The sequence below is a fragment of the Pararge aegeria genome, chromosome 7 (assembly GCF_905163445.1).
Source record: "Pararge aegeria chromosome 7, ilParAegt1.1, whole genome shotgun sequence".
Taxonomy (NCBI): Eukaryota; Metazoa; Arthropoda; class Insecta; order Lepidoptera; family Nymphalidae; genus Pararge; species Pararge aegeria.
The window spans coordinates 4,536,284-4,557,172 of record NC_053186.1 but is presented as its reverse complement, the minus strand read 5'-3'; the positions used below and the strand labels follow the sequence as shown (position 1 = coordinate 4,557,172).

At 37.2% G+C, this 20,889-nt stretch overlaps 6 protein-coding genes and 1 non-coding gene across 7 annotated transcripts; 4 read left to right on the top strand and 3 right to left on the bottom strand.

Annotated features, from left to right (window-relative positions):
* The first annotated feature begins 311 nt into the window (after positions 1–311).
* Positions 312–7,122, top strand: LOC120624952 (protein CDV3 homolog). The gene is made up of 5 exons (XM_039891791.1): positions 312–629; positions 2,732–2,896; positions 4,152–4,328; positions 5,198–5,396; positions 6,551–7,122. Exons 1-4 carry the CDS (start codon positions 453–455, stop codon positions 5,390–5,392), a joined length of 714 nt encoding a protein of 237 aa, XP_039747725.1. The 5' UTR covers positions 312–452; the 3' UTR covers positions 5,393–5,396; positions 6,551–7,122.
* A 4,528-nt stretch (positions 7,123–11,650) lies between these two features.
* LOC120625480 lies at positions 11,651–11,757 on the top strand. The gene has a single exon (XR_005658808.1). It is a non-coding gene; the product is annotated as a U6 spliceosomal RNA (small nuclear RNA).
* Positions 11,758–12,645: 888 nt separating this feature from the next.
* LOC120625136 (chorion class A protein Ld2/Ld41-like) lies at positions 12,646–13,290 on the bottom strand. The gene is made up of 2 exons (XM_039892081.1): positions 13,165–13,290; positions 12,646–13,034 (listed from the first exon to the last, which is right to left on the bottom strand). Exons 1-2 carry the CDS (start codon positions 13,213–13,215, stop codon positions 12,699–12,701), a joined length of 387 nt encoding a protein of 128 aa, XP_039748015.1. The 5' UTR covers positions 13,216–13,290; the 3' UTR covers positions 12,646–12,698.
* A 235-nt stretch (positions 13,291–13,525) lies between these two features.
* LOC120625292 (chorion class B protein PC10-like) lies at positions 13,526–14,295 on the top strand. The gene is made up of 2 exons (XM_039892313.1): positions 13,526–13,606; positions 13,777–14,295. Exons 1-2 carry the CDS (start codon positions 13,556–13,558, stop codon positions 14,242–14,244), a joined length of 519 nt encoding a protein of 172 aa, XP_039748247.1. The 5' UTR covers positions 13,526–13,555; the 3' UTR covers positions 14,245–14,295.
* A 1,880-nt stretch (positions 14,296–16,175) lies between these two features.
* LOC120625296 (chorion class A protein Ld2/Ld41-like) lies at positions 16,176–16,788 on the bottom strand. Its single transcript, XM_039892317.1, has 2 exons — positions 16,690–16,788; positions 16,176–16,558 (listed from the first exon to the last, which is right to left on the bottom strand). The coding sequence occupies exons 1-2, from the start codon at positions 16,738–16,740 to the stop codon at positions 16,223–16,225; spliced, it is 387 nt and encodes a 128-aa protein (XP_039748251.1). The 5' UTR covers positions 16,741–16,788; the 3' UTR covers positions 16,176–16,222.
* Positions 16,789–17,078: 290 nt separating this feature from the next.
* LOC120625289 (chorion class B protein PC10-like) lies at positions 17,079–17,882 on the top strand. The gene is made up of 2 exons (XM_039892310.1): positions 17,079–17,201; positions 17,350–17,882. The coding sequence occupies exons 1-2, from the start codon at positions 17,151–17,153 to the stop codon at positions 17,827–17,829; spliced, it is 531 nt and encodes a 176-aa protein (XP_039748244.1). The 5' UTR covers positions 17,079–17,150; the 3' UTR covers positions 17,830–17,882.
* A 2,186-nt stretch (positions 17,883–20,068) lies between these two features.
* On the bottom strand, positions 20,069–20,701 carry LOC120625295 (chorion class A protein Ld2/Ld41-like). The gene is made up of 2 exons (XM_039892316.1): positions 20,578–20,701; positions 20,069–20,458 (listed from the first exon to the last, which is right to left on the bottom strand). The coding sequence occupies exons 1-2, from the start codon at positions 20,626–20,628 to the stop codon at positions 20,123–20,125; spliced, it is 387 nt and encodes a 128-aa protein (XP_039748250.1). The 5' UTR covers positions 20,629–20,701; the 3' UTR covers positions 20,069–20,122.
* Between the last annotated feature and the right edge of the window lie 188 nt (positions 20,702–20,889).

Sequence of the window (20,889 nt, the reverse complement as noted above, 5' to 3'; positions counted from 1 at the left end):
CGATAATCCGGTTGTTTTAAATAATCCGATAGTTTTTGTTAATAGAATAAAAAACGGTTTCTTGAAAGTCCTTATAATTTAAGCGTATGAAGAAAGAGTTATCATAATCAAGAATTATTTATTCCATTGCGTTCATACCAATGCAATAAAAAGGAGTTTAGTTCCGGTAATCTGTTTTTTAGGATACATTAAATAAATATTTCTAAAAACTTGCTCCAACCTTTTTCAGTCGTAATTTGGTAGAAATGTAGTCAATAAAATGGTACGTTTCAATACAATAAGCGGCAACACCGAAGAATACTGCCATTAAAAAAAAGAAACAGTCGGCCACGCTTGCCACAAAAATCATTCCGGGGGATCCTTTACGAATTTCCCCCTTTTTCACTTTTATTCCAATATTGCTGTAACCTGTTTAATTAAATTGAAACTACATACACACTTCAAAATTCAGAATGGCCGATCTGGACGATTTCTTCGCGAAGAAGGACCGCAAAAAGTCGAAATCAGTCAAAAAGTTCGCGACTGCTGACGAATTAGCAAAAAAACTTGATGATACCAAACAGAAAACGGACGTGCGGCCTAAGAAGGAACGTCCAACTCAAGAAGGGGAGGAATCCGGCCGAGTGGGGGTGAGAATTTTATTCAAAGATTGTGGATGAGCCATGATTTTACAGTATTTTTCATACGTCAAAAGCAGGTGATACAAAGTGGGTATAGAAGTGCTTCGTAGGTGAAGTTCTAGATTACATTGACACAAATACACAGTTATGTCGCGTGGAATAATTCGATCTCATTAATTTTCGTGTTTTCCATTACTTTTAATACGTCTGACCTGAACTTTACCGATGACACTCCTTCGTCCTTTTATGCAGGTTATCCAATTAAGTACAAACTCGATTTGTATGCGAAAGTTTCGTGTGTTATTTAAGTGGAAATATTTCTTTTGACAATCTTATGTTCTTTTGTAATTTATTACTAATAAATTACTACTTAAATAAATTTTAACACACTATATTTTTGATAAAATACCTGCTAACTGTTATTTGGTAGATAGGTGTAAAAGAAAACCTCATCACTAATATTAGTTTTGTATATAAATATATTAAAGTATTTTAATAAGATTTAAGAATATCTCTAATGAAGGATAGTTTTATTTAGAAAGTACTTACTACTTTAGATTACTCATTTCATTCATAATGCTATTAGGAATACAATGCAGTAGTTCACCAACTGTTCTACCTTTTCAGGGCCTTCTAAGTCTTAGTATAGTCATATTATTGATCTGGCATTTTTTAATTGCTTCTGCAGCAGGTGTCGGTTTAAAAAAACAATATTTAGGGCAGTCTTTGGGGGACTGCAAACAAATATAAGCCTTTTTCTAGGGTTATTGAAAATTGCCTCACAAAGGCTTTGGGAATTCCATCCCCCTGGAGCAGGCTGGGTTTTACAAAGGCTACAGTACTGAAGACCACATAAATAACTTACAGCAGATTATGCAGAAAACCCAGGAATATAATCTGCCCTAGGCTTAGTGTTTATTGACTACAAAAGCCTTCAATATTGCATGACAAAACATTGTTATTTGGGTTTCTCTTATATATTGAAATTCTTGGTACCACAAGTATGAAATTGGCATTACAACCTTGTAATTTGAAGAATATGTTAAGCTATTTTTCCTATTATTGACTTACTGATAATCGTTATAAACCTCAACCCTTACTAAAGCAGAGTGGTGGGTGTATGCTCAAAATCCCTTCTGGGAGAGGTGGCCTGTGTTCAACAATGGGATATTAATACTAAAAACTAAACTAAAACTACTACCATAACTAAAAGTAAGAATTAATCAATTATTTGGTGTCTGTACATAATCTTTGGTTTTGTTTATTCTTCTAATACTTTTAGAAATATTTATCAAGCTTAGCCTCTTGTCATCGTATTTTATCAGATACACACTTTGAACTCCTATTCTACACAATATAACCTAACCCACCGTGTCGCATGGTACACCCACTTAATAACTTGGTTTGCTTGAATTCGTAACGTGGTCTTAACTAACTTATAACCTGAAGAGTTAGGTTATCGCAGGATTTGTATATAACGCGGATAGCTATATACAAATACTGCGGAAACCCTCTGATTCCGGAACGTTCTGCGGAACCGTTGATGTTACCGCTGTATCTGATTTCTTTCAGTAAAATCTATGGCAATGGTTTACTCAAAAACTATCATCATATAATCATCAATAGTTTTCTTAACATATGCCAAATAATGAAATTAAAGGCAAAAATTTGCAATGGAATATATTAAAGTAATTTTCATTTTTGTTTTTCTTAAAGTGAAACTTCTTTATAATTGTTGTGATTTGAAACATGATGAAACAAAAATGCGTCACAATAAAGAAATAAACACATTAATGTATGACAGAGAATCCGACAGAACTATTTTAGTTACCCTGGAAACTGAATAATATGTAGATCAAGAAGAGACACAAACATAGGAGTGAATGAGATAGAATGCATTAACAAAATTTCACATATTTTGTTTCCATTACATTTTTTATATATTCTGTTTCCTATTTTAGTTTAGTTAGTTTTACGTTAACATTTTAAAATAATTTTTAGCTTGGTAAAAAATAATAAACGTTACATTTATCTTAATATTGCTGACGCTCTATATCGCTCTTTTGCCGTTTGTGAATTGCACAGAGGAATATCTTTTTTTTTGTATACAGGAGGAAGAGGAATGGAAAGATTACGAGGAGCCAGTAAAGGACTACACAGGGCTTAAGATACAGGTGCTTCAGGGCGGTTCCGGAGCGCCCGAGTCGGGTCGCGATAACTCGTCCGAGGACTCCGCCCCAGAGAACTCAAAAAACAAGGGACCGTGGAATAAGCCAGTAAGTATGATTACAGGGTAAGCATAATTTAGAAGGTTGGTTTTTCCAACAAAAAGGAATAGTATATATATATATATATATATAAATCTGAAGAAGGGTTTCAGAGGCAGACTATCGAACTCTTTAAAAAATTACAGCAAATCAACCGCGATTGCTTCTATAGCATAATTATGCGTTGTTTACGCAATCAAGTAACATAACATCACGCCTGTACACCCGAGAGGGTTACGAAGACTTGTTCAGCTTATCAGGGTACACCCACATTTTCTGTCACAGTTGTAGTTTGATTTTTTTTGCAAGTGAAAGCTATTTGTAGCACATAGTATTCTAGTATTCAATCTTGATTTATGCATAAAAATTTATTACAATTTAGTTGGTATACTATTATTTTAATTATATCAAATTACCAAATGAAATCTTTGAGATTTTCTTCAATAAGTTCAAAGTTTTTATCAAACGTAAGCTTATAGAAAAATCATACATACATACATCATATAAGGATTACTTAAATGGTAAAAAAGCTTGGGTATGAATTGCTCTAACTTCGTAGCTGAATACTAATAAGCTGTAAGATGGTGATGTAAAAAAAAATATACGCGTAGTTGTTGTGGGCTCTTATTAGACCAGGGCGCGTTTAGAACCCTCTCGTAGCTTTAAGTTAGCGAACGTAGTTATCACCAGCACGTCACAATTGTGTAAATATGTATGTTTGAACGCTTCATAACTGCCTGCGGTAGACATACATGAATAAAGAAGATTTGAATTTATATGTTCATTACACATATTAGGTATATGTCAATTGACAAACAATGTCTTCTGGGTTTGATACTCAGAAAACGATGTAATATATTATGTTATGTCAACCCAAAAATGAGCGTTATAATTCTGAAACAAGAGCATCTAATATTTACTAACTCTTAAGTATATTTACAAAAGCGCTTTTAAAAAAAAAATTGTGTGCACTCAGTTGAATCTCGAATAACGGCTTTCTTCAGTATTATCTATCCTGTGCTTATGCTAATAACGCAGTAACAGTTACAGTACTCATTATACAAGATTTGCTTGCTCGCAATCGAAGATTCGTTGCGAGCCCGAGCTAAATAACTGTAGACAAATTTGAGCTTTAGATTTATGTAAATAAGATCCATTTTACTCCGATGTTTAAGTATTTCCGTACTCGAAAACGTCTCGTCGATTGCAACCGAGTAAATATCGTATTAATGCTGCAGGTAATAAAACTTGGTTATCATTGTAGGTTGAAGCAGAACAATCGCCGGCGCCCCCGCCTCCCTCTGAAGAGCAGCAGCAGCAGCAGCAACAACAACAGCAGCAACAGCAGCAACAGCAGCAGCCGAAGCAGCAAACAACTGCATACGTGCCGCCGCAGTCACGACAGAGGGCCGCGGAACCTGTGCGTCGGAGTCACGCTCAGGTATGTCATTAAATAATTTCACCCAGGCGAGTTAGAAGTTTCTTAGTGGTACAAGCTCTTTTAACCCTTACGTTTTCTTACTTGCTTAAGGCTTGCTTGTGGTGTTCAAATAAAGATTATCAATAAACTAAAAATAGATATAAAATAGATCCACTCAGCTTCACACGAGTGCAATGTAAATACTTTTACTTTACTAAATCTAGAATCCGTAAAAGTCTAAATACAATTCCGTGGTACGTAAATTTCAACTACATATCTTGAAAAGTTAAGCCAGCGTTTGCCATGTAAGTAATTTTGCATGTAATATATTTGATAATACATCACTTTACAAATGTTTGAATTGTATAAGTAATATTTTCTCAGCTATAATATGTATAGTATATATTATAATCATCGAAGCACTGTATCTATTATATAACCTACAACTGGAAAAAGGTAAAATAAATTAAGGTATTAAAACTGATTCAAGGCAAATTAAAGTAATCGCCCAGTGAGGTATCACACAGGGCGATACCTTACTGGGCGGTTCATCAATTCATCTGCATATTCTTTCTGCTTCCAAGGCCGTGCGTTCGATTCCCACTACTGGAAAATGTTTTTCAGTGTCTCAGTGTTTATCTGTGTATTATAAGTAGTACCCATAACACAAGCTACGCTTACTTTTGGGCTAGATTGCGATGTGTGTATTATCATAGTATATATATTTATTTTATTTATTTAAACTGTCGGATGGAGATGTTTAATTGGCCGGATATCGCGTGATTTGTTCGGGAAAATTCACTATAACTTAATTTCATATTGTGAATTTTTCTAAACGCCAGTGTTAATGGTACTTCAGAAAAATCTAATTTTTTCTGTTGCGCGTTCAGCACAAGAACGCGCCGGACATCACCAACGACGACTACTTCCCCGTGCTGGGCGCGGCGGGCGGCAAGCGCGGCGGCGGCTGGAGCACGGCGGGGACGGGAACGGGCGCGGGCGGCGCGGGCGCACAGCGCACCGGACCCGGCCGCCAGCCGCTCGCACTCGGCAATCGGTTCACGTCGCTGCAGGACGACAGCTAGCCTGGTGAGTGGGGGACTGCATTTGGGGATTGTGGTTAGAGTCTTAGCAATCGATCGCCAGCCGCTTGCGTTCGGCAATCGATTCACGTCGCTGCAGGACGACAGCTAGCCTGGTGAGTGGGGGACTGCATTTGGGGATTGTGGTTAAGAGTCTTAGCAATCGATCGCCAGCTGCTTGCGTTCGGCAATCGATTCACGTCGCTGCAGGACGACAGCTAGCCTGGTCAGTGGGGGACTGCATTTGGGGAATGTGGTTAGAGTCTTAGCAATCGATCGCCAGCCGCTTGCGTTCGGCAATCGATTCACGTCGCTGCAGGACGACAGCTAGCCTGGTGAGTGGGGGACTGCATTTGGGGATTGTGGTTAGAGTCTTAGCAATCGATCGCCAGCCGCTTGCGTTCGGCAATCGATTCAGTTCGCTGCGGGAGGACAGCTGGCCTGGTGAGTGGGGGACTGGATTTGGTGCCTGTGGTTAGAGTCTTAGCAATCTATCGCCAGCCGCTTGCGTTCGGCAATCGATTCACGTCGCTGCAGGACGACAGCTAGCCTGGTGAGTGGGGGACTGGATTTGGGGCCTGTGGTTAGAGTCTTAGCAATCTATCGCCAGCCGCTTGCGTTCGGCAATCGATTCACGTCGCTGCAGGAAGACAGCTAGCCTGGTGAGTGGGGGACTGGATTTTGGGCTTGTGGTTAGAGTCTTAGTAATCCATCGCCAGCCGGTTCACGTCTCTAGAGCTAGTCTGGTGAGTGGGGGACTTGTTTCCAGACCTGTGTTGGGAGCCTTAGCAATCGATCGCCAGCTGCTTGCTCGGCCACCGGTTCACGTCTATGCAGGGCAATAGCCATCCCGATTTAAGGACAAAGCTAGGTTTTTATATTATGTCACACATTGGTCTTTGATCATTCAGGATCTCATCTAGCTAGGTTTGTATGGCTTTGGGTTTTAAGGAACAGTCAAAAACAACAAACTTTATTTTCCTAGACAAATTTCTGCATTTATAATATTGGTATGGATAGAATAGAAAAGTCACATAATTAGCGTTATAACGTCAGAATACTGGGCACAAGCTCTCTTAAAGGAAATATGGTTTCAAGACGCAGACCCACGACTCTACTAAGCCATATATCTAAATCGAATATTAATGATTTAATTTTCAGGTACGGTGAGCAACGGAGAAGCGGTAAAGTGAAGTGTTAATACGGACTTGTAAGCAAAGCCTGGCGCATAGCTAACTTCTATAAAACGTCATGCAAACATAAGAACAATGCGCACTTCCGGTTTTATTATTTCGCGTACAGACCAGGCAAGCAAACGTCGGGCCCGGTTACGTCAAGACAGCAAACTTCAGGATAAAAAAAATTCAGAAAACGAACGTCAAGATTTCAAACGTCAGAAAACAAAAGTCAGTGCAGCAATTGTCACCAGAGTTACATAAAACTATGTAGGATATACGTACCTACATTGCAATTTAGGTTACCTAGTTTTGTACATTTAATTACAAGTAATATGCATGAAAAAAACGTATATGCAGTGTACATTACTTAAAAATTTTTCTTGCTGGTCTTAAATCGAAACATCTCTTCATTAATTTTTAGATGAAAATATTTTTGAAATTATTAATAATAATTCAAAATGTATTTAGATAGTGAAAATCTCTTTTGTGTTATTTAATATATCTTTAAAACATACTTAAAATAAAAAGTATTGCAAAAATTGTTTTCATTAAACGACAGGTAAGAAAAAAATGTACTGTATGCACTTGGTAAAAAAAAAAAAAATATCCTATTATTGTTATTTGCATCCTGCAATTGTGGTAATTTTCGTAAAGATTGTATAGTAAATGAGATGGTTAATCATTCATTACTCAATAACATACAAAAGATATATGAAATGCTACTTGGAAAAACTTTTAATCTGAATAAAGCACAGCATAGGTGCTTATTTTTTCGTAAATAAATTGTTAACTGAACTAAAATGCCATTTGAACAATTAATACTGTACTTTTTTTACCTTCGGTCAATAATATACTAAATATGATATCAGTCTTCCAAAGTTTCCTTAAAAATAAGTTCTAGCTCATGAATTGGTTAACTATTTTAGTAACGACGACAATGTAGGTGTTATTAACAAAAAAAAACGACCGAGTGTCGTAATTTAAGTAAAGACATTCATAACTTTTGTAATAATAATTATTTGAAACAAAGCAGATAAATAAAGCACTGTATTCACTGAGAATGAAATGTTTGGAAAAACAAAAACAAATTATATTGCTTCACAAATAAATCATATCTTTTCAGAAACACTTCATTTTGTTTCTGTTAGCACTGTGAGAAAAAAGGAACATGACTAAAAACTGACTGTTTGGACGGCAGAATTTTCACAGCATTGTCCCCGGAAACATCTACATGATATTCGGAAACTTATGTGGTTATTACAATTGAAAGTGGCACAAGCTCTAGTTCATAATTGGAAGGAAGTGATTTCCACAACAGGGATGTTGGTTTTAATAACTGAACACTATTACTCTAGAAAATATTTTGTTTAGCTTATTAATATTAATAACTGTGTATCCGGAACATTATTTCTTAGTAAATACATGGCTTTAGAATTAGGTAAAACATTATCAAATAATTGATCGAAGTTAAAAATATATAAACACATTTGAAATGTGTCAGCTCAGTCTACATGGAGAAATAAGCATCAAATAAAAAAACAGCACCAGTAGATATCTGAACGCAAATTGTTCCTTCTGTACGTTAATAATGAAATTTTGATAAAATATGTAAGCACATGGACAGTTTATAATCAGCGTTATTTTAGCTATAGATTAAATTGAAATATTTATATTGGTGATAATATGGTTGAATTCACTCATCTTTTGGTTAGGAATTGAAGGGAAATCAAATACAGATAAATATAAAACATTGCCATAATTTTCATCATCGTATAATTTTTTTCTTTGCATTTTGAAACTTATTTATTACTCAACTATGATAGTTTTTTATGGCAACAAAGTTATCTTTTACTTATTAATAGCAAAAATCTAACATAAAAGTATGTAAACCTGTATGGATAAGGCAAAAAGAAGCAATAAATAAAATCAAAATTTGCACCAACATTTATATTATGATTAAAAATAGCAACTGTCCTAGTGTGTATAAAAACAAGATTCTAATGGTGGCTGCAGACTACAGAAATCGACCGCAGCGACCGACTGCAACCGTCTAAAGTTTGTAACCGCTATCGGAACGACACCTACAAAAGTATGGGAGTGCGCAATTATAAACGGTTATTTTTTATGTTTATATTAAAAATGGAACTTTACAATTATAAATAAATCAAATGATATAGTGTCTGTTGTGTGAAAGAATAGCGAATTTTTTTCTTGTTGGAATATCGAACGGACTCAAGTGTTTTTAAACTGAAGCGTGGTTTAATAAATAAATGAATGGAAATTACTTATAAAAATAGAAACATTATTGAATAAGTTCGATTACCGTTACAGAGGGTTGCCACATTTTATATTTAAAAAAAGAACCGTATTACCTACTACATTACTATGTTAAGAATATGAGCTATTTAAGTAAAAAATCAGCTTCCGTATGTTACCGTTCGCAATAACTGGAAAAGCAGTGGATATTTAGGCGTGAATTATTTTCATTATGCTGTATTTCTTTATAGAAGTGTTTGTTGAAACTTTTTATGCCGTAGTACTTACGCTGAGTACAGTGACGTGCACAGGGTTTTTGACCAGGGTAGGCATAAGCAGGAAGATAGCATAAAAAGGAAAAGAACTCCTTTTCAAGATATATACAAATTGTAGGATAGGCAGTGCTTTTGTTCATGTCGAAATGTACGCCACAGGCTTGATGCAGCTATATTGGTTTTATTGGTTAATAACTTTTTGTTTAACAAAAGATGTATCTTGTCTCTATTGTAAACAATCTTTTCTCAACTTTTTTGTGTAAAGTTTGTTTTAAAAATGGAACAAATAACAAGGTTGTTAAAATAAATTAAAAGAAATAAAAAAATAGAGTTTTTCTCTATGTATGTGTTTTTTAATTATTGATTATTGTATTCTTCAAACTTACTTTACTCTATAAAGTAATAAAAAGATTGTGTACATAGTAAAACAAGTAAGAAAAAATGGAATAAGTACCATGAAATATTATAATATTAAATCTGACTTTATCACAACTCATACTCATGCAACTCATCTTTTTTTTTAATACCTACATTTTTAAGTGCTAGTGTCGAGTTAAAATCACTGTCCTACCAAATTGCATTGTCTCTCAGTTGGTCATTCAAAACAATGAAAATCAGTTAACCTGACTTGTAATGCGTACGGATTTATAATAAAATTGTTTTCTTATTATTTTAACATGATCTTTTTAACTTTTAATTTAAGCGCGATTTATATAAAATTTTTGTACATTGACATAATTAAATGTAAAGAATATAGTTTATACTATTCGTTAGTAGCAAGTAAATAATAAAACTAATTTTCCACAATCTTTTCGGAAACTGGGATATAATTTTGATATAACTTTATTATTATACTAATTTAAATAGCTTGCCAATTACTAGTGAAAATTAGCTAGAACCACAACATATGAACAAAATATAGTATTCCATGGAGCATACAGCAGGGCTAGCACGGGCAGGCGACAAACATTATATCCCCCGATTATATCCCCTGTCAAGGGATATAATGAAAGGAGATAGAGGAGATAGAAGGGTCAAGGAGTTAACCCCTCTTTATAACACATATATTATTTAGATTTTATTTCAACTTGTACGCCAGTGCTCTGGGAGTTGATAAAGCTGTTCGAGAAGATACATTTTTATCCTTTCCCCGGGAATATAATTGTCTCCTACCCATGCTAGCCGTGCTGATACTATTTCTATTCAATTTGACGACTCCTCTGGCACAGTGGTTTGCGCTGTGATCATAAATTTGTTGGAATTTATAATTTCTGAATTTTCACTGGTCGGGTCTGGTTGGACGTTTGCTAGTTACCACCCTACCGACAAAGATGTGCCGCCAAGCGATTAAGCGTTTCGGACCGATGCCGCGAAGAAACCGATTAAGGGTTTGGATTTAATATAACTGCCGTATCTCCAACTGGTTAGCCCGTACCGTCTAATACTGCATTATCACTTACCATAAGGTGAGATTGAAGTCAATCTCACCTGATGGTAAGTTTCCATGAATCATCGTTATATAATGCAAATTACCATTTCCTATAAGATAGCGAATTCATTGTGTAATGGGATGGGTAAGACTTGTTTTTGTAACAAATAACTTTAAAATCTAGCCAGCTATGTTTATAGTTTTTGCAGTTCTAATTTTACATTTAAAAGATCGAGAAAACCTTAAAATTCTATCCTATGTGAGTATCCTAGAATAGAAAATTTGGTGCCTAAATTAATTACTATTAATAATTAATGAGTAAGATGTGGCAACACTAAAATGTAATACCATCTTGTTGTATTGGAAATATAATGAACACTATCAGATAATTCAGAACATGTTGTACCATAGTAATAAATTATGTATTTAAACTTTGACGTCTTTTATTTATGATTATCAGTATTCCAGAAATGTGTATTATTTGCTCATCAGTAGCCATAGACTCGCACTACGAGATTCGGGCGTTATGGCATATCAAACTCTGTATAGTCAAAGTAAAGAGGACTTAACGTAGTTCGTTTAAGAGTCTCAAATCCTGCACCACTTCTGTTTTTTGTTTTACAAACGTTCTGTCAAAAGCCCGAACTAAAGAGTTTTAGGAAAATTTGAGCTTTCACTCCGATGTTAAAATATTCCATATTTGAAAACTGCTCGTCGATTGCGAGCGAGCAAATTTTGTAAAATAAACACCGATAGTTAAAAGCGGAGAATACATTTAAATAGAATCGGCACAACCTACATATGGCAATAAGAATTGTTAGTAAGTTAGGTAGCGCCCTCTGTTGCGTAGTTTATATATTCGAGTTGCTTTAATGCTACTAGAGATGGCGGTAGCAACGTAAAATTAAACTTTCTTATTAAAACTGATTTAAATTGAAAGTTTTATGCAATAACTTTGATATTTTGTCAATTTTAATATATTTTTTAGTTGATAATCCTTTTGATATAAAAATAAAAAATTAAAAAAAAGTATTTAAGTATATTTTATACGAAAGTTCTACATCGCGCTATTGAAGTTTTTGAAATGTTTGGGTATATATACAAAAGTTATTCTCTTATCAGTGTACTCGCTTCGGCAGTACATACACTAAAATTGGAACGATACAGAGAAGATTAGCATGGCCCCTGCGCAAGGATGACACGCAAAATCGTGAAGCGTTCCACATTTTTTTGTCATTTTTTCATATAGTAACCGTGTACAAAAAAGGAATGTAATGAAGGTTGATTTGTATAAAAACTTTTATTAAAATAATATAAGATATTTTGTTCCCTAAGTTACCTCATGAATATCAATAGGTCATGAGATATTTTATGATTAGTCAGTCAGTCGGTGATATTTCGAATGAACATTCAGCTTTATTCGCATCAATCCGCGATAACCAGGAAAATATGTTTTGTGCATTTTAAAATTTCTTTAATTATTGTATTACTTACCTAAACCGAATTCATAAACAACGTGCTCTCTACGGACGTTCCGCTCCGATACCGGAGCATCCTTAGGTCAAGCTCAATATTGAACCCGCAAACCAAGTTTTCAAAAGAGGAAAATATTAAATCATTTATTTCTCTTCGTATTCATTCTCTTCTATTCTCTTCTCGAGCGGGTGAAGATCATTATCTACACCCATGTACACCCAACAATAGAATATCATCATAGTAAATAAAAGCTGTATTTGACAGTTTGACAGTTCAAAAATAGCAGTGCTCCGATCGTCACCAAACTTTACAGGATTACTCGCCAGGTCAATCCGGAGATTCCCTGAAAGTTTCACTGAAATCGGTCCAGACGTTTCGGAGCCTATACGGAACATACCCATACACTTTGTCTATATAAGATAGAAGATAGATTATTTGGATATTTTTTATTTCCATTTGTGCGCTGCTCTGAGAGTTGATAAAGCTGTGGGAGAAGATTTTTACACTTTCCCCGGTGAGGTAATTATTGTCTCCTGCCCATGTTAGCCGTGCTGCGGTAAAGTAATGAGGTGGAGGATCCATCCATTTATGTTTTGGATAGAAAATCTACCTACCAGATTTCGGTTAAAATTAAAGGTGAGATTCTCTTAAATGTGTTTATTTGCTTATTTTTGTTAAACTCGTTTAGTTGCTGTTCAGTAGCGGTACGATCCTCTGCAGCCGCAGCCGCAGCTGCCGGCGATGGATACTTCGCCGCCAGCCGGCACGATGCCTCCGAACTCCACGGCGCCCAGGATCGGGACCTGTCCAGCGACCAGGGTGGTACCAGCTACCGGAAGTTGACCGGCGACCGCTACGTCACCGACACCTTCACCGCCGTAGGACGCGCCGTAAGCAAACGGCGCCGCGAGAGCGGGACCGGCGAGACCGTAAGCACCGTTAGCGCCGTACGCGCCGTACGCGCCGTAGCCGCCGTAAGCACCGGCCATACCGGGGCCGTAAGCTCCGCCGCAGCATTGGCTGAACACATTCTGAATAACATAAATTAAATATTTACTATAGACTATATTATAATTCCATATAATATAGTCGTTTAGTTATATAAAAACAATAAATTAAATCAGTAATAAAAGTAAATAGAAAAATAAAGTAGGAACCTACCTGCACCAAGCAAGCCTGGACGCAGAGCAGGAGAACAGCGAAGGAGTTCATGTTTTAGTTTGTGTACTGTACAGAGACGAGGATACAATGATGGCGTTGAACTGGTCTATGCTTTTATACCAATTACCAACTACAAAGTTTTGTATGGAATACATACATTTTGAAATGAGTATACTTATCAACAACGTGTTTTCGTGTAAATAACGTATGGGTTAATCTACTGAATACTTAGGTTTATTACTGACATACGAACTAATAAAAAGTCACGTGCATCCTAATGATTAAATTTTCGTAAGAGTCAGTGATAATGATTTCTAGTTTAATATAAAATGCATTTTATTTTGTTTTCAAATTATTCTCAAGTTCGAACTCGAGTAGTAAACAATCCAAAATGGTCTTCAAAGCCGTACTTTTCGTCTGTACCCAAGCACTTTTGCTACAGGTACGTAAAATAAAAAAAATAGGTTTTTGTTATTTCCAAGTAAAGTTTACGAACATCATCTTCCGCAACTGAAATAAACTTGAACCTAAATAAAAATGACAATTTACAGAATATTTTTCCATAAACCCAAACCTAATCGAATATATTAATGAAATGATTATTCCCTACAGTCTATCTCCGGACAGTGCATCGGCGCCGGCTGGGGCGCCGCTCCTTACGCCGGCACTTGGGCAGGCGCTCCCTTCGGAGCTGCCGGTCTCTGCGGCGCTGAGCTGATCGCCACTCCCGCTTTCTCCGGCGGCGCTCTCCCAGTCGCCAGCGCCTCCGCTATCCCACCCAACGGAGTTTCCGTGCTGTCTGAGAACGCTTATTGCGGAGAGCTCGCCGTCCTCGGCGCTCTGCCGTTCTTGGGAACTGTGGGTCTGGAGGGCGCCCTGCCCAGTGCTGGTGCCGGTGCGGTTGCGTACGGTTGCGGCAACGGAGAGGTCGCTATGTTGACCGAAGACATTGGTGCTGCTGGTATCGCCGGTGCCGCTATCGGCCCCTTCGGTTACGGTTACGGGTACGGCTACGACGGTCTGGCCGGAAACGCTATCGGCCGCACTGGCTGCGGATGTGGACGTGCTGGTTTCTACTGAGAAGACTCAATGACGATTATCTGAATAACAAATAAACATGATTTAATCTATTTTTCATGAATTTTATTAGACCTATCTGTTGAAACCTTGTTAAAAATTTATTATAATTTGCAGGTAAGTGATATAAATTTCTAATTGTTGATATTCTAGTTATTTTGTGTTGCCAGACGTCATGAAAGTTTACACCTGTAACATAAATAAATAAATATACTACGACAATACACATATTACATCACCACCTAGCCCCAAAATAAGCGTAACTTGTGTTATAGATGCTAAGATGCCTAATCTATATTTTTATAAATAACTAGCTGTCCCGCGCAACTTCGTCTGCACCAAATCATTACATATAGGTTTTGTATCTTAAAAAAACCTAGAACCTAATTGCAGTGCCATCTACCGCGTCCAGTTTTATTTCAAAATAATATTTTACGCGGACGGGCGCGGTGGCGCGCCGCATTTTTCTTTCTTTTAGCATTTCTATACCTGTCATAACTGCTTAACGATAAGTCCAATTTGAATATTTTAAAAAGGAATTTGCAGGGACATATCAACCTTAATTATAAAACCATTTATTTGGATAAGGATTAATATCATGATAGGAAAGTCGACGTAGGATATCTTTCGAATGTACCCGTGTTCTGTATGACAAATTATAACAAAAAGCGGTTATTGTGCTCACGGACTTTTTCGTAGATAATAATGATTACTTTAAACATGTAGTACATTATTTTTATGTATCACCAATCATTTTCGCGGCGTACGCCAGTAAAGCTGTAAGTCGATATGACATCTTTAACAAACATCGTTATATTTCAGTCAATCAACAAACAACCATAATAAAAGATACACTCAAACTTTCCGCTTGAGTCACTCTGATTATTAGTGAAAACCGTATGAAAATCCGTTCAGTAGTTTTCAGTTTTTCGCGCCCAGAGACAAACAGATATTATACAGATCCTCCTGTTTTTCTCGTAGTATAGCAAATTTAACTTAATTTTAATAATGTATTTTTCATACAATTGCGGGATAGAATAGATAGATAGATATGCTTTTTTCCAATATTCACATATTTGGTAACTGGCATATATATATATTCCTGTTACCGATATAAACTATCAAAAATAAGATACCATCCCTAAAACCACTTGTCCCACTTGCTGTTGAGGATTTTCGCCTTATCGTTTATCTTACAGTTCTACCTATCTTATATCATCTCTAGCAAACGTTTTTAAAAGCATTCTTCATGAATTGATATATGAACAGATTGCTATGTGCCTATTTGAGGAGCGAATTTAGGATGAATGAATGAATGAATGAATATAATTTTATTGCACACCACAAAAAGTACATAAAAAAAGAAAAGTGTAACGAAACAACGTATACAATTTAGCGGCCTTATCGCTTCATAGAAAGACGAGTAAGCGATCAGTTATAAGAAACTTCATTACATAGATTGATTAAATTTCCGATTGTTTTGATCGGCATGGACAGGTGGACTTACTTTATCTCGATTTTCGAAAAGCTTTACAGCGTCAATAATAACACATTGTTAAATAAGTTAAGAAAAACTTTATGTTACCAGTTTTTCTTTTTTATTCGGATGTCTTCTCCAAAATGTATGAACGGTATGAGAGTCCTATGTTTTAAAATTTTAGGACATTTAAACTAAGAAGGAAAGTCCTCTTAGTTTGTTTGTTCTGCTAAAAACTAAGTTTATCTAAAAGCACCCCTATAATAGGTGAAATGTAGTTTTGAAAATAATTCAATAAGTAATTTCTGGTAGGCAATGATAATACCTAATTTTAATTAATAAGTAAACTGCTATTTGCTAATTTGAATATACGTGACTATACGATTTAAAGTTTTATATCGCACACCTTAGACAATTGCTGAAGCGGTTCAAGCGGAGGTAATAATAAAAGATGAAATTCCGGTAAGTGATTTTATTTGTTTAATGTATTAGGACATTGCGTTCTCAGTAGAGGTAGGATCCTCTGCAGCCGCAGCCGCAGCTTCCGGCGATGGACACCTCGCCGCCGGCTGGCACGATGCCTCCGAACTCTACGGCGCCCAGGATCGGCACTTGTCCAGCAACCAGGGTGGTTCCAGCGACTGGCAGCTGTCCGGCGACCGCTATGTCACCGACACCTTCGCCGCCGTAGGCTGCGCCGTAAGCGAGCGGCGCCGCGAGAGCGGGCCCGGCGAGACCGTAAGCACCGTTAGCGCCGTACGCGCCGTATGCGCCGTAGCCACCGTAAGCACCGGTCATACCGGGGCCGTAAGCTCCGCCGCAACATTGGCTGAACACATTCTGAATTACATAAATTAAATATTGATTATTATTATTCCACATACTACATACATATGGTTATATCATAAACAAAGAATAAATAAGTAATGTGCGAACAAATAAGAATTGAAATATCTACATTAGAAACCTACCTGGACCAAGCAAGCCTGGATGCAGATCAGGAGAACAGTGAAGGAGTTCATGTTTTAGTGTGTGTTGTACAGAGACGAGATACAATGCTGGTACGGAACTTGTCTATGCTTTTATACAAATACTATTTGCTACGTGTTTACGTACAATTTCGAAATAAGTACATAATATTTGAAACGTGCTATAGGTAATCCTTAACATTTTCATTTATATGACTTCAGATTCAGCCAACATGAGTACCTTTTTTTTTTAATATCTTATTAGTTTATTGTTATCGTATTTCATATTACTGACATACAAATAACATTTTCAAAAGTCACGTCTAAGCATACCCGTTATTAACCAATTTACATCATTCATAACATGATAGTGATAAGGACTAAAGATTCATAACATATAAAAGGCTTATTGTTTAGTTTTTATTCCATTCTCAAGTTCTAACTCGAGCAATAAACAACTTAAAATGATCTCCAAAGCCGTAGTCTTCATCTGCGCTCAAGCTCTCATGATGCAGGTCAGTAAAACATACAAATCGCTTATGTATTCGATTCACTAAAAAGTTTATTATTTTAACCGAATATTTTCTGGAATATTTCATTATATTTGCATTTAATAAATAGATTTTGAATCACAAGTTCTAATTTGATTGCTGTTGTTTACAGTCCATCACCGGACAGTGCATCGGCGCGGGTTGGGGCGCCGCGCCTTACGCCGGCACTTGGGCAGGCGCTCCCTTCGGCGCTGCCGGTCTCTGTGGCGCTGAACTGATCGCCACTCCCGCTTTCTCCGGCGGCGCTCTCCCAGTGGCCAGCGCCTCCGCTATCCCCCCGAACGGAGTTTCCGTGCTGTCTGAGAACACTTATTGCGGAGACCTCGCCGTCCGCGGCGCTCTGCCGTTCTTGGGAACTGTTGGTCTCGAGGGCGCCCTGCCCACTGCTGGTGCCGGTGCGGTCGCGTACGGTTGCGGCAACGGAGAGGTCGCTATGTTGAGCGAGGACATTGGTGCTGCTGGTATTGCCGGTGCCGCTATCGGACCCTTTGGCTACGGTAACGGCTACGGCTACGGCTACGGCTACAACGGTCTGGCTGGAGCCACCATCGGCCGCGCTGGCTGCGGGTGCGGACGTGCTGGTTTATATTAAGAAGCCGCATTCATGATTTTCTGAACAACAAATAAACATTATCTAAGCAATTATTTACTAATTTTATATTACCTGTCTTTTAAAACCTTATATTCGTTAGTATGACAGCTTAAAAATGTATGTTATCTTTGGCCATTTGATAAAATTTACTCTACACTTCAGTACAAACTAGATGAAATTTTCTGTTTTCCTTCATGATTAATCATAGAAATATTAACGTAAATCCTCCTTTATTATCGTATTTTAAAATCAAAGGTAATGGCTAGTTTTGGTTTCTTGATGGCGCTTCTATTATTATGTAATTATTATGTAGGTGTCCACTTTTTTATAATATTAATTGACGGACCAAGCCGATGGCCCATCTGAATGTAGGTATAAAACTATGGCCTATAAACGGAGCAAAACATCGCAGGGCATGCCGGGAACACGTTCTACAACGTGCTGCCCTGTGTCCAGTGGCGTGCTCTGGGTTTTTTACCAGGGTATGCATACACCAGGAAAATTGCATAAAACGGCACAAATTCTCCTCCTATACGAGTTATATACCAATGTTAGGGTATGCAGTGCTTTTGTACATGTATGGAGTGCACGCCACTGCCTGTGTCCATCAATCCTGCTTTGCGGTAGAAATAGCACTATTTTTATTTCTATTGTGCACAATAGCACAATAGAAATAAAAATATTGAGGAGTCTCAATAAAAAAAGAATTCTCATTTGCGAAAATTCCTTATTCACTTTTGAGGTAGTATTTTTATATTTTTACACTGTAGAATAATATCCTGGTTTTGTTCTTAAGACTACCTATTCATATATCTTTATTTCGTATTTTCTCGTCCACAAATCTCTTCAAAACAATCTGTACTTTAGGTAGCAGATTTTTAAATAATTTTTGATTAGTACTACTAGTTTTAAATATACAAATACACAAACGATTACCCGTTTTTTAATATTAAAGTGTACGGATTTTAAAGAAAGCAGTGCATCTGCTTTCAACATATTTCTATTAACGACTGAGCTATGCGCTAATAATATGCTAATAATATGCTCTTGTAGCTTAATCACGTTAACATTGCCAATCGTAAATAACCGTCCCGGGAACCCGACCGAGGTTCACCAAACCGTTTAGGGAATTAAAATTGTACGTTTAATTCCCTATTAAAAATGACTGATTAAAATCGAGAGATGTGTGGCGAAGTTAGTAGTTAACTGGGTGCTCGACTTTGAAAGTTTTAATGATAATTCGGCATGTGTCAATCTCAGCTCCTATCCAGAATAGTAATCATTATGGAAAGAGGGAAATCGCGTTGTTAGTTTATTCGTAACTATGATTCTTCCATTGTTTATGAAGTCCTAGTTGTGAAATTAAAAATAATATTTATTTCAAGTACTTTTGAAACGTTAAGTATGTCTGTTTGTAGTGACTCTACCGCCGGTTTGGAAGGCAGATTCTACTAAAAAGAGCAAAGAGTGAAGCTATTATATATGTGGTAACACTATTCATTCAGTATTGTTAGGTCTTGAGTGAGGGCTTTGCTGCTTTCTGCTAAGGAGTATTGTACTCTAAGTCCAATCTTATTCACACCTGGACAAAATTTAGGCTGATGATGATAATTCAGTGTAAAATAAATATATTAAAATCGGTGCATATCAGAATTATGGTGTAAAAACCTCGGCTATTTTCATCCTTTCTCCTAAAGAAACTACTTAATATTGGGATTATACGTTTTCTATATCCTACCTGGTAGTATAGACTCAACGCATGGCAATTTTCATTAAAATACATTCATTAGTTTCGGTGATAAAGCTGTGGGTCACATTGTACAGGTTCGAGGCACAAAGTGGTATTGGGATAGCCATGTGATGCGTATGCCACCTCATAACTCAATGCGTCTCACCAAAAACAAAGCGTCAAAGCCGAAAGAGGCGCCGTTGGCGAGAAGAACTCGATACTAAAATATTGGCCACAAAATAGCAACATTTGACAAATAAAAGAAAAAGCCCTTTTTTTGCCCATCAATCAAAAATTAAATTTTACGCATGCCTAAACCCTTGGTGAAATGTATCGAAAACTGAAAAGTTTACTTATATTATCCATTTGAAAAAAAAACAGTTTTGCTTAAAATGCACGATTATAATGCACTCTAATACATTGTTAACACAGCTGAAGATGTAGGGCAAAACTATCTAAGCAGCTACTTAAGTAAAAGTAGAGCAGATTAAGTTACAATCAAAACAGGGATTTCCGGTAAATGCTTTTATTTGTTCAATTCATTTAGATATCTTCAGTTGCTGCTCAGTAGCGGTAAGATCCTCTGCAGCCGCAGCCGCAGCTGCCGGCAATGGACACCTCGCCGCCGGCCGGCACGATGCCTCCGAACTCCACGGCACCCAGGATCGGCACCTGTCCGGCGACCAGGGTGGTACCAGCGACTGGGAGCTGACCGGCGACCGCTACGTCACCGACACCTTCTCCGCCGTAGGCTGCGCCGAAAGCGAGCGGCGCCGCGAGAGCGGGCCCGGCGAGACCGTAAGCACCGTTAGCACCGTACGCTCCGTACGAGCCGTAGCCGCCGAAAGCACCAGCCATACCGGGGCCGTACGCTTCGCCGCAACACTGGCTGAACACATTCTGAAACAGAAAATTGAATGTTTAGTAAACAGTTCAATTATCCAAAAAAACAGAAGGACAAATCAAGTAACATGTAAAATTGACAAAAAAATAAAAAATAATGTCTAGTAGGAACCTACCTGCACCAAGCAAGCCTGGACGTAGAGGAGGAGAACAGCGAAGGAGTTCATGTTGTAGTGTTTGTATTGTACAGAGACGAGGATACAATGATGGTGTTGAACCCGTCTGTCCTTTTATATCTATCATTTTTATTTCTAACGCACTGTGTGGGAAACCATTTCGAAATATTTTACAACGTGCCCCTTGCTGTTTCATACAAATAATGTTTATTTATCTATTGATTATGTTTGTATTACTGGCATAAAAAAAAACTAAGTACAGAAGTCACGTGCCTTTTAATATTATTGAACAGTAATGAATTTTCACAATAC

Bases quoted from the DNA above. Each gene is read 5' to 3' on its own strand.
- LOC120624952 (XM_039891791.1), top strand. From the start codon at position 453: ATGGCCGATCTGGACGATTTCTTCGCGAAGAAGGACCGCAAAAAGTCG. The intron at 2,897-4,151 runs GTAAGTATGATT...TTATCATTGTAG, and splicing joins AGGGACCGTGGAATAAGCCA to GTTGAAGCAGAACAATCGCC. The intron at 4,329-5,197 runs GTATGTCATTAA...TTGCGCGTTCAG, and splicing joins TGCGTCGGAGTCACGCTCAG to CACAAGAACGCGCCGGACAT.
- LOC120625136 (XM_039892081.1), bottom strand. From the start codon at position 13,215: ATGAACTCCTTCGCTGTTCTCCTGCTCTGCGTCCAGGCTTGCTTGGTG. The intron at 13,035-13,164 runs GTAGGTTCCTAC...TATGTTATTCAG, and splicing joins TCCAGGCTTGCTTGGTGCAG to AATGTGTTCAGCCAATGCTG.
- LOC120625292 (XM_039892313.1), top strand. From the start codon at position 13,556: ATGGTCTTCAAAGCCGTACTTTTCGTCTGTACCCAAGCACTTTTGCTA. The intron at 13,607-13,776 runs GTACGTAAAATA...TATTCCCTACAG, and splicing joins CCCAAGCACTTTTGCTACAG to TCTATCTCCGGACAGTGCAT.
- LOC120625289 (XM_039892310.1), top strand. From the start codon at position 17,151: ATGATCTCCAAAGCCGTAGTCTTCATCTGCGCTCAAGCTCTCATGATG. The intron at 17,202-17,349 runs GTCAGTAAAACA...TGTTGTTTACAG, and splicing joins CTCAAGCTCTCATGATGCAG to TCCATCACCGGACAGTGCAT.
- LOC120625296 (XM_039892317.1), bottom strand. From the start codon at position 16,740: ATGAACTCCTTCACTGTTCTCCTGATCTGCATCCAGGCTTGCTTGGTC. The intron at 16,559-16,689 runs GTAGGTTTCTAA...TATGTAATTCAG, and splicing joins TCCAGGCTTGCTTGGTCCAG to AATGTGTTCAGCCAATGTTG.
- LOC120625295 (XM_039892316.1), bottom strand. From the start codon at position 20,628: ATGAACTCCTTCGCTGTTCTCCTCCTCTACGTCCAGGCTTGCTTGGTG. The intron at 20,459-20,577 runs GTAGGTTCCTAC...TTTCTGTTTCAG, and splicing joins TCCAGGCTTGCTTGGTGCAG to AATGTGTTCAGCCAGTGTTG.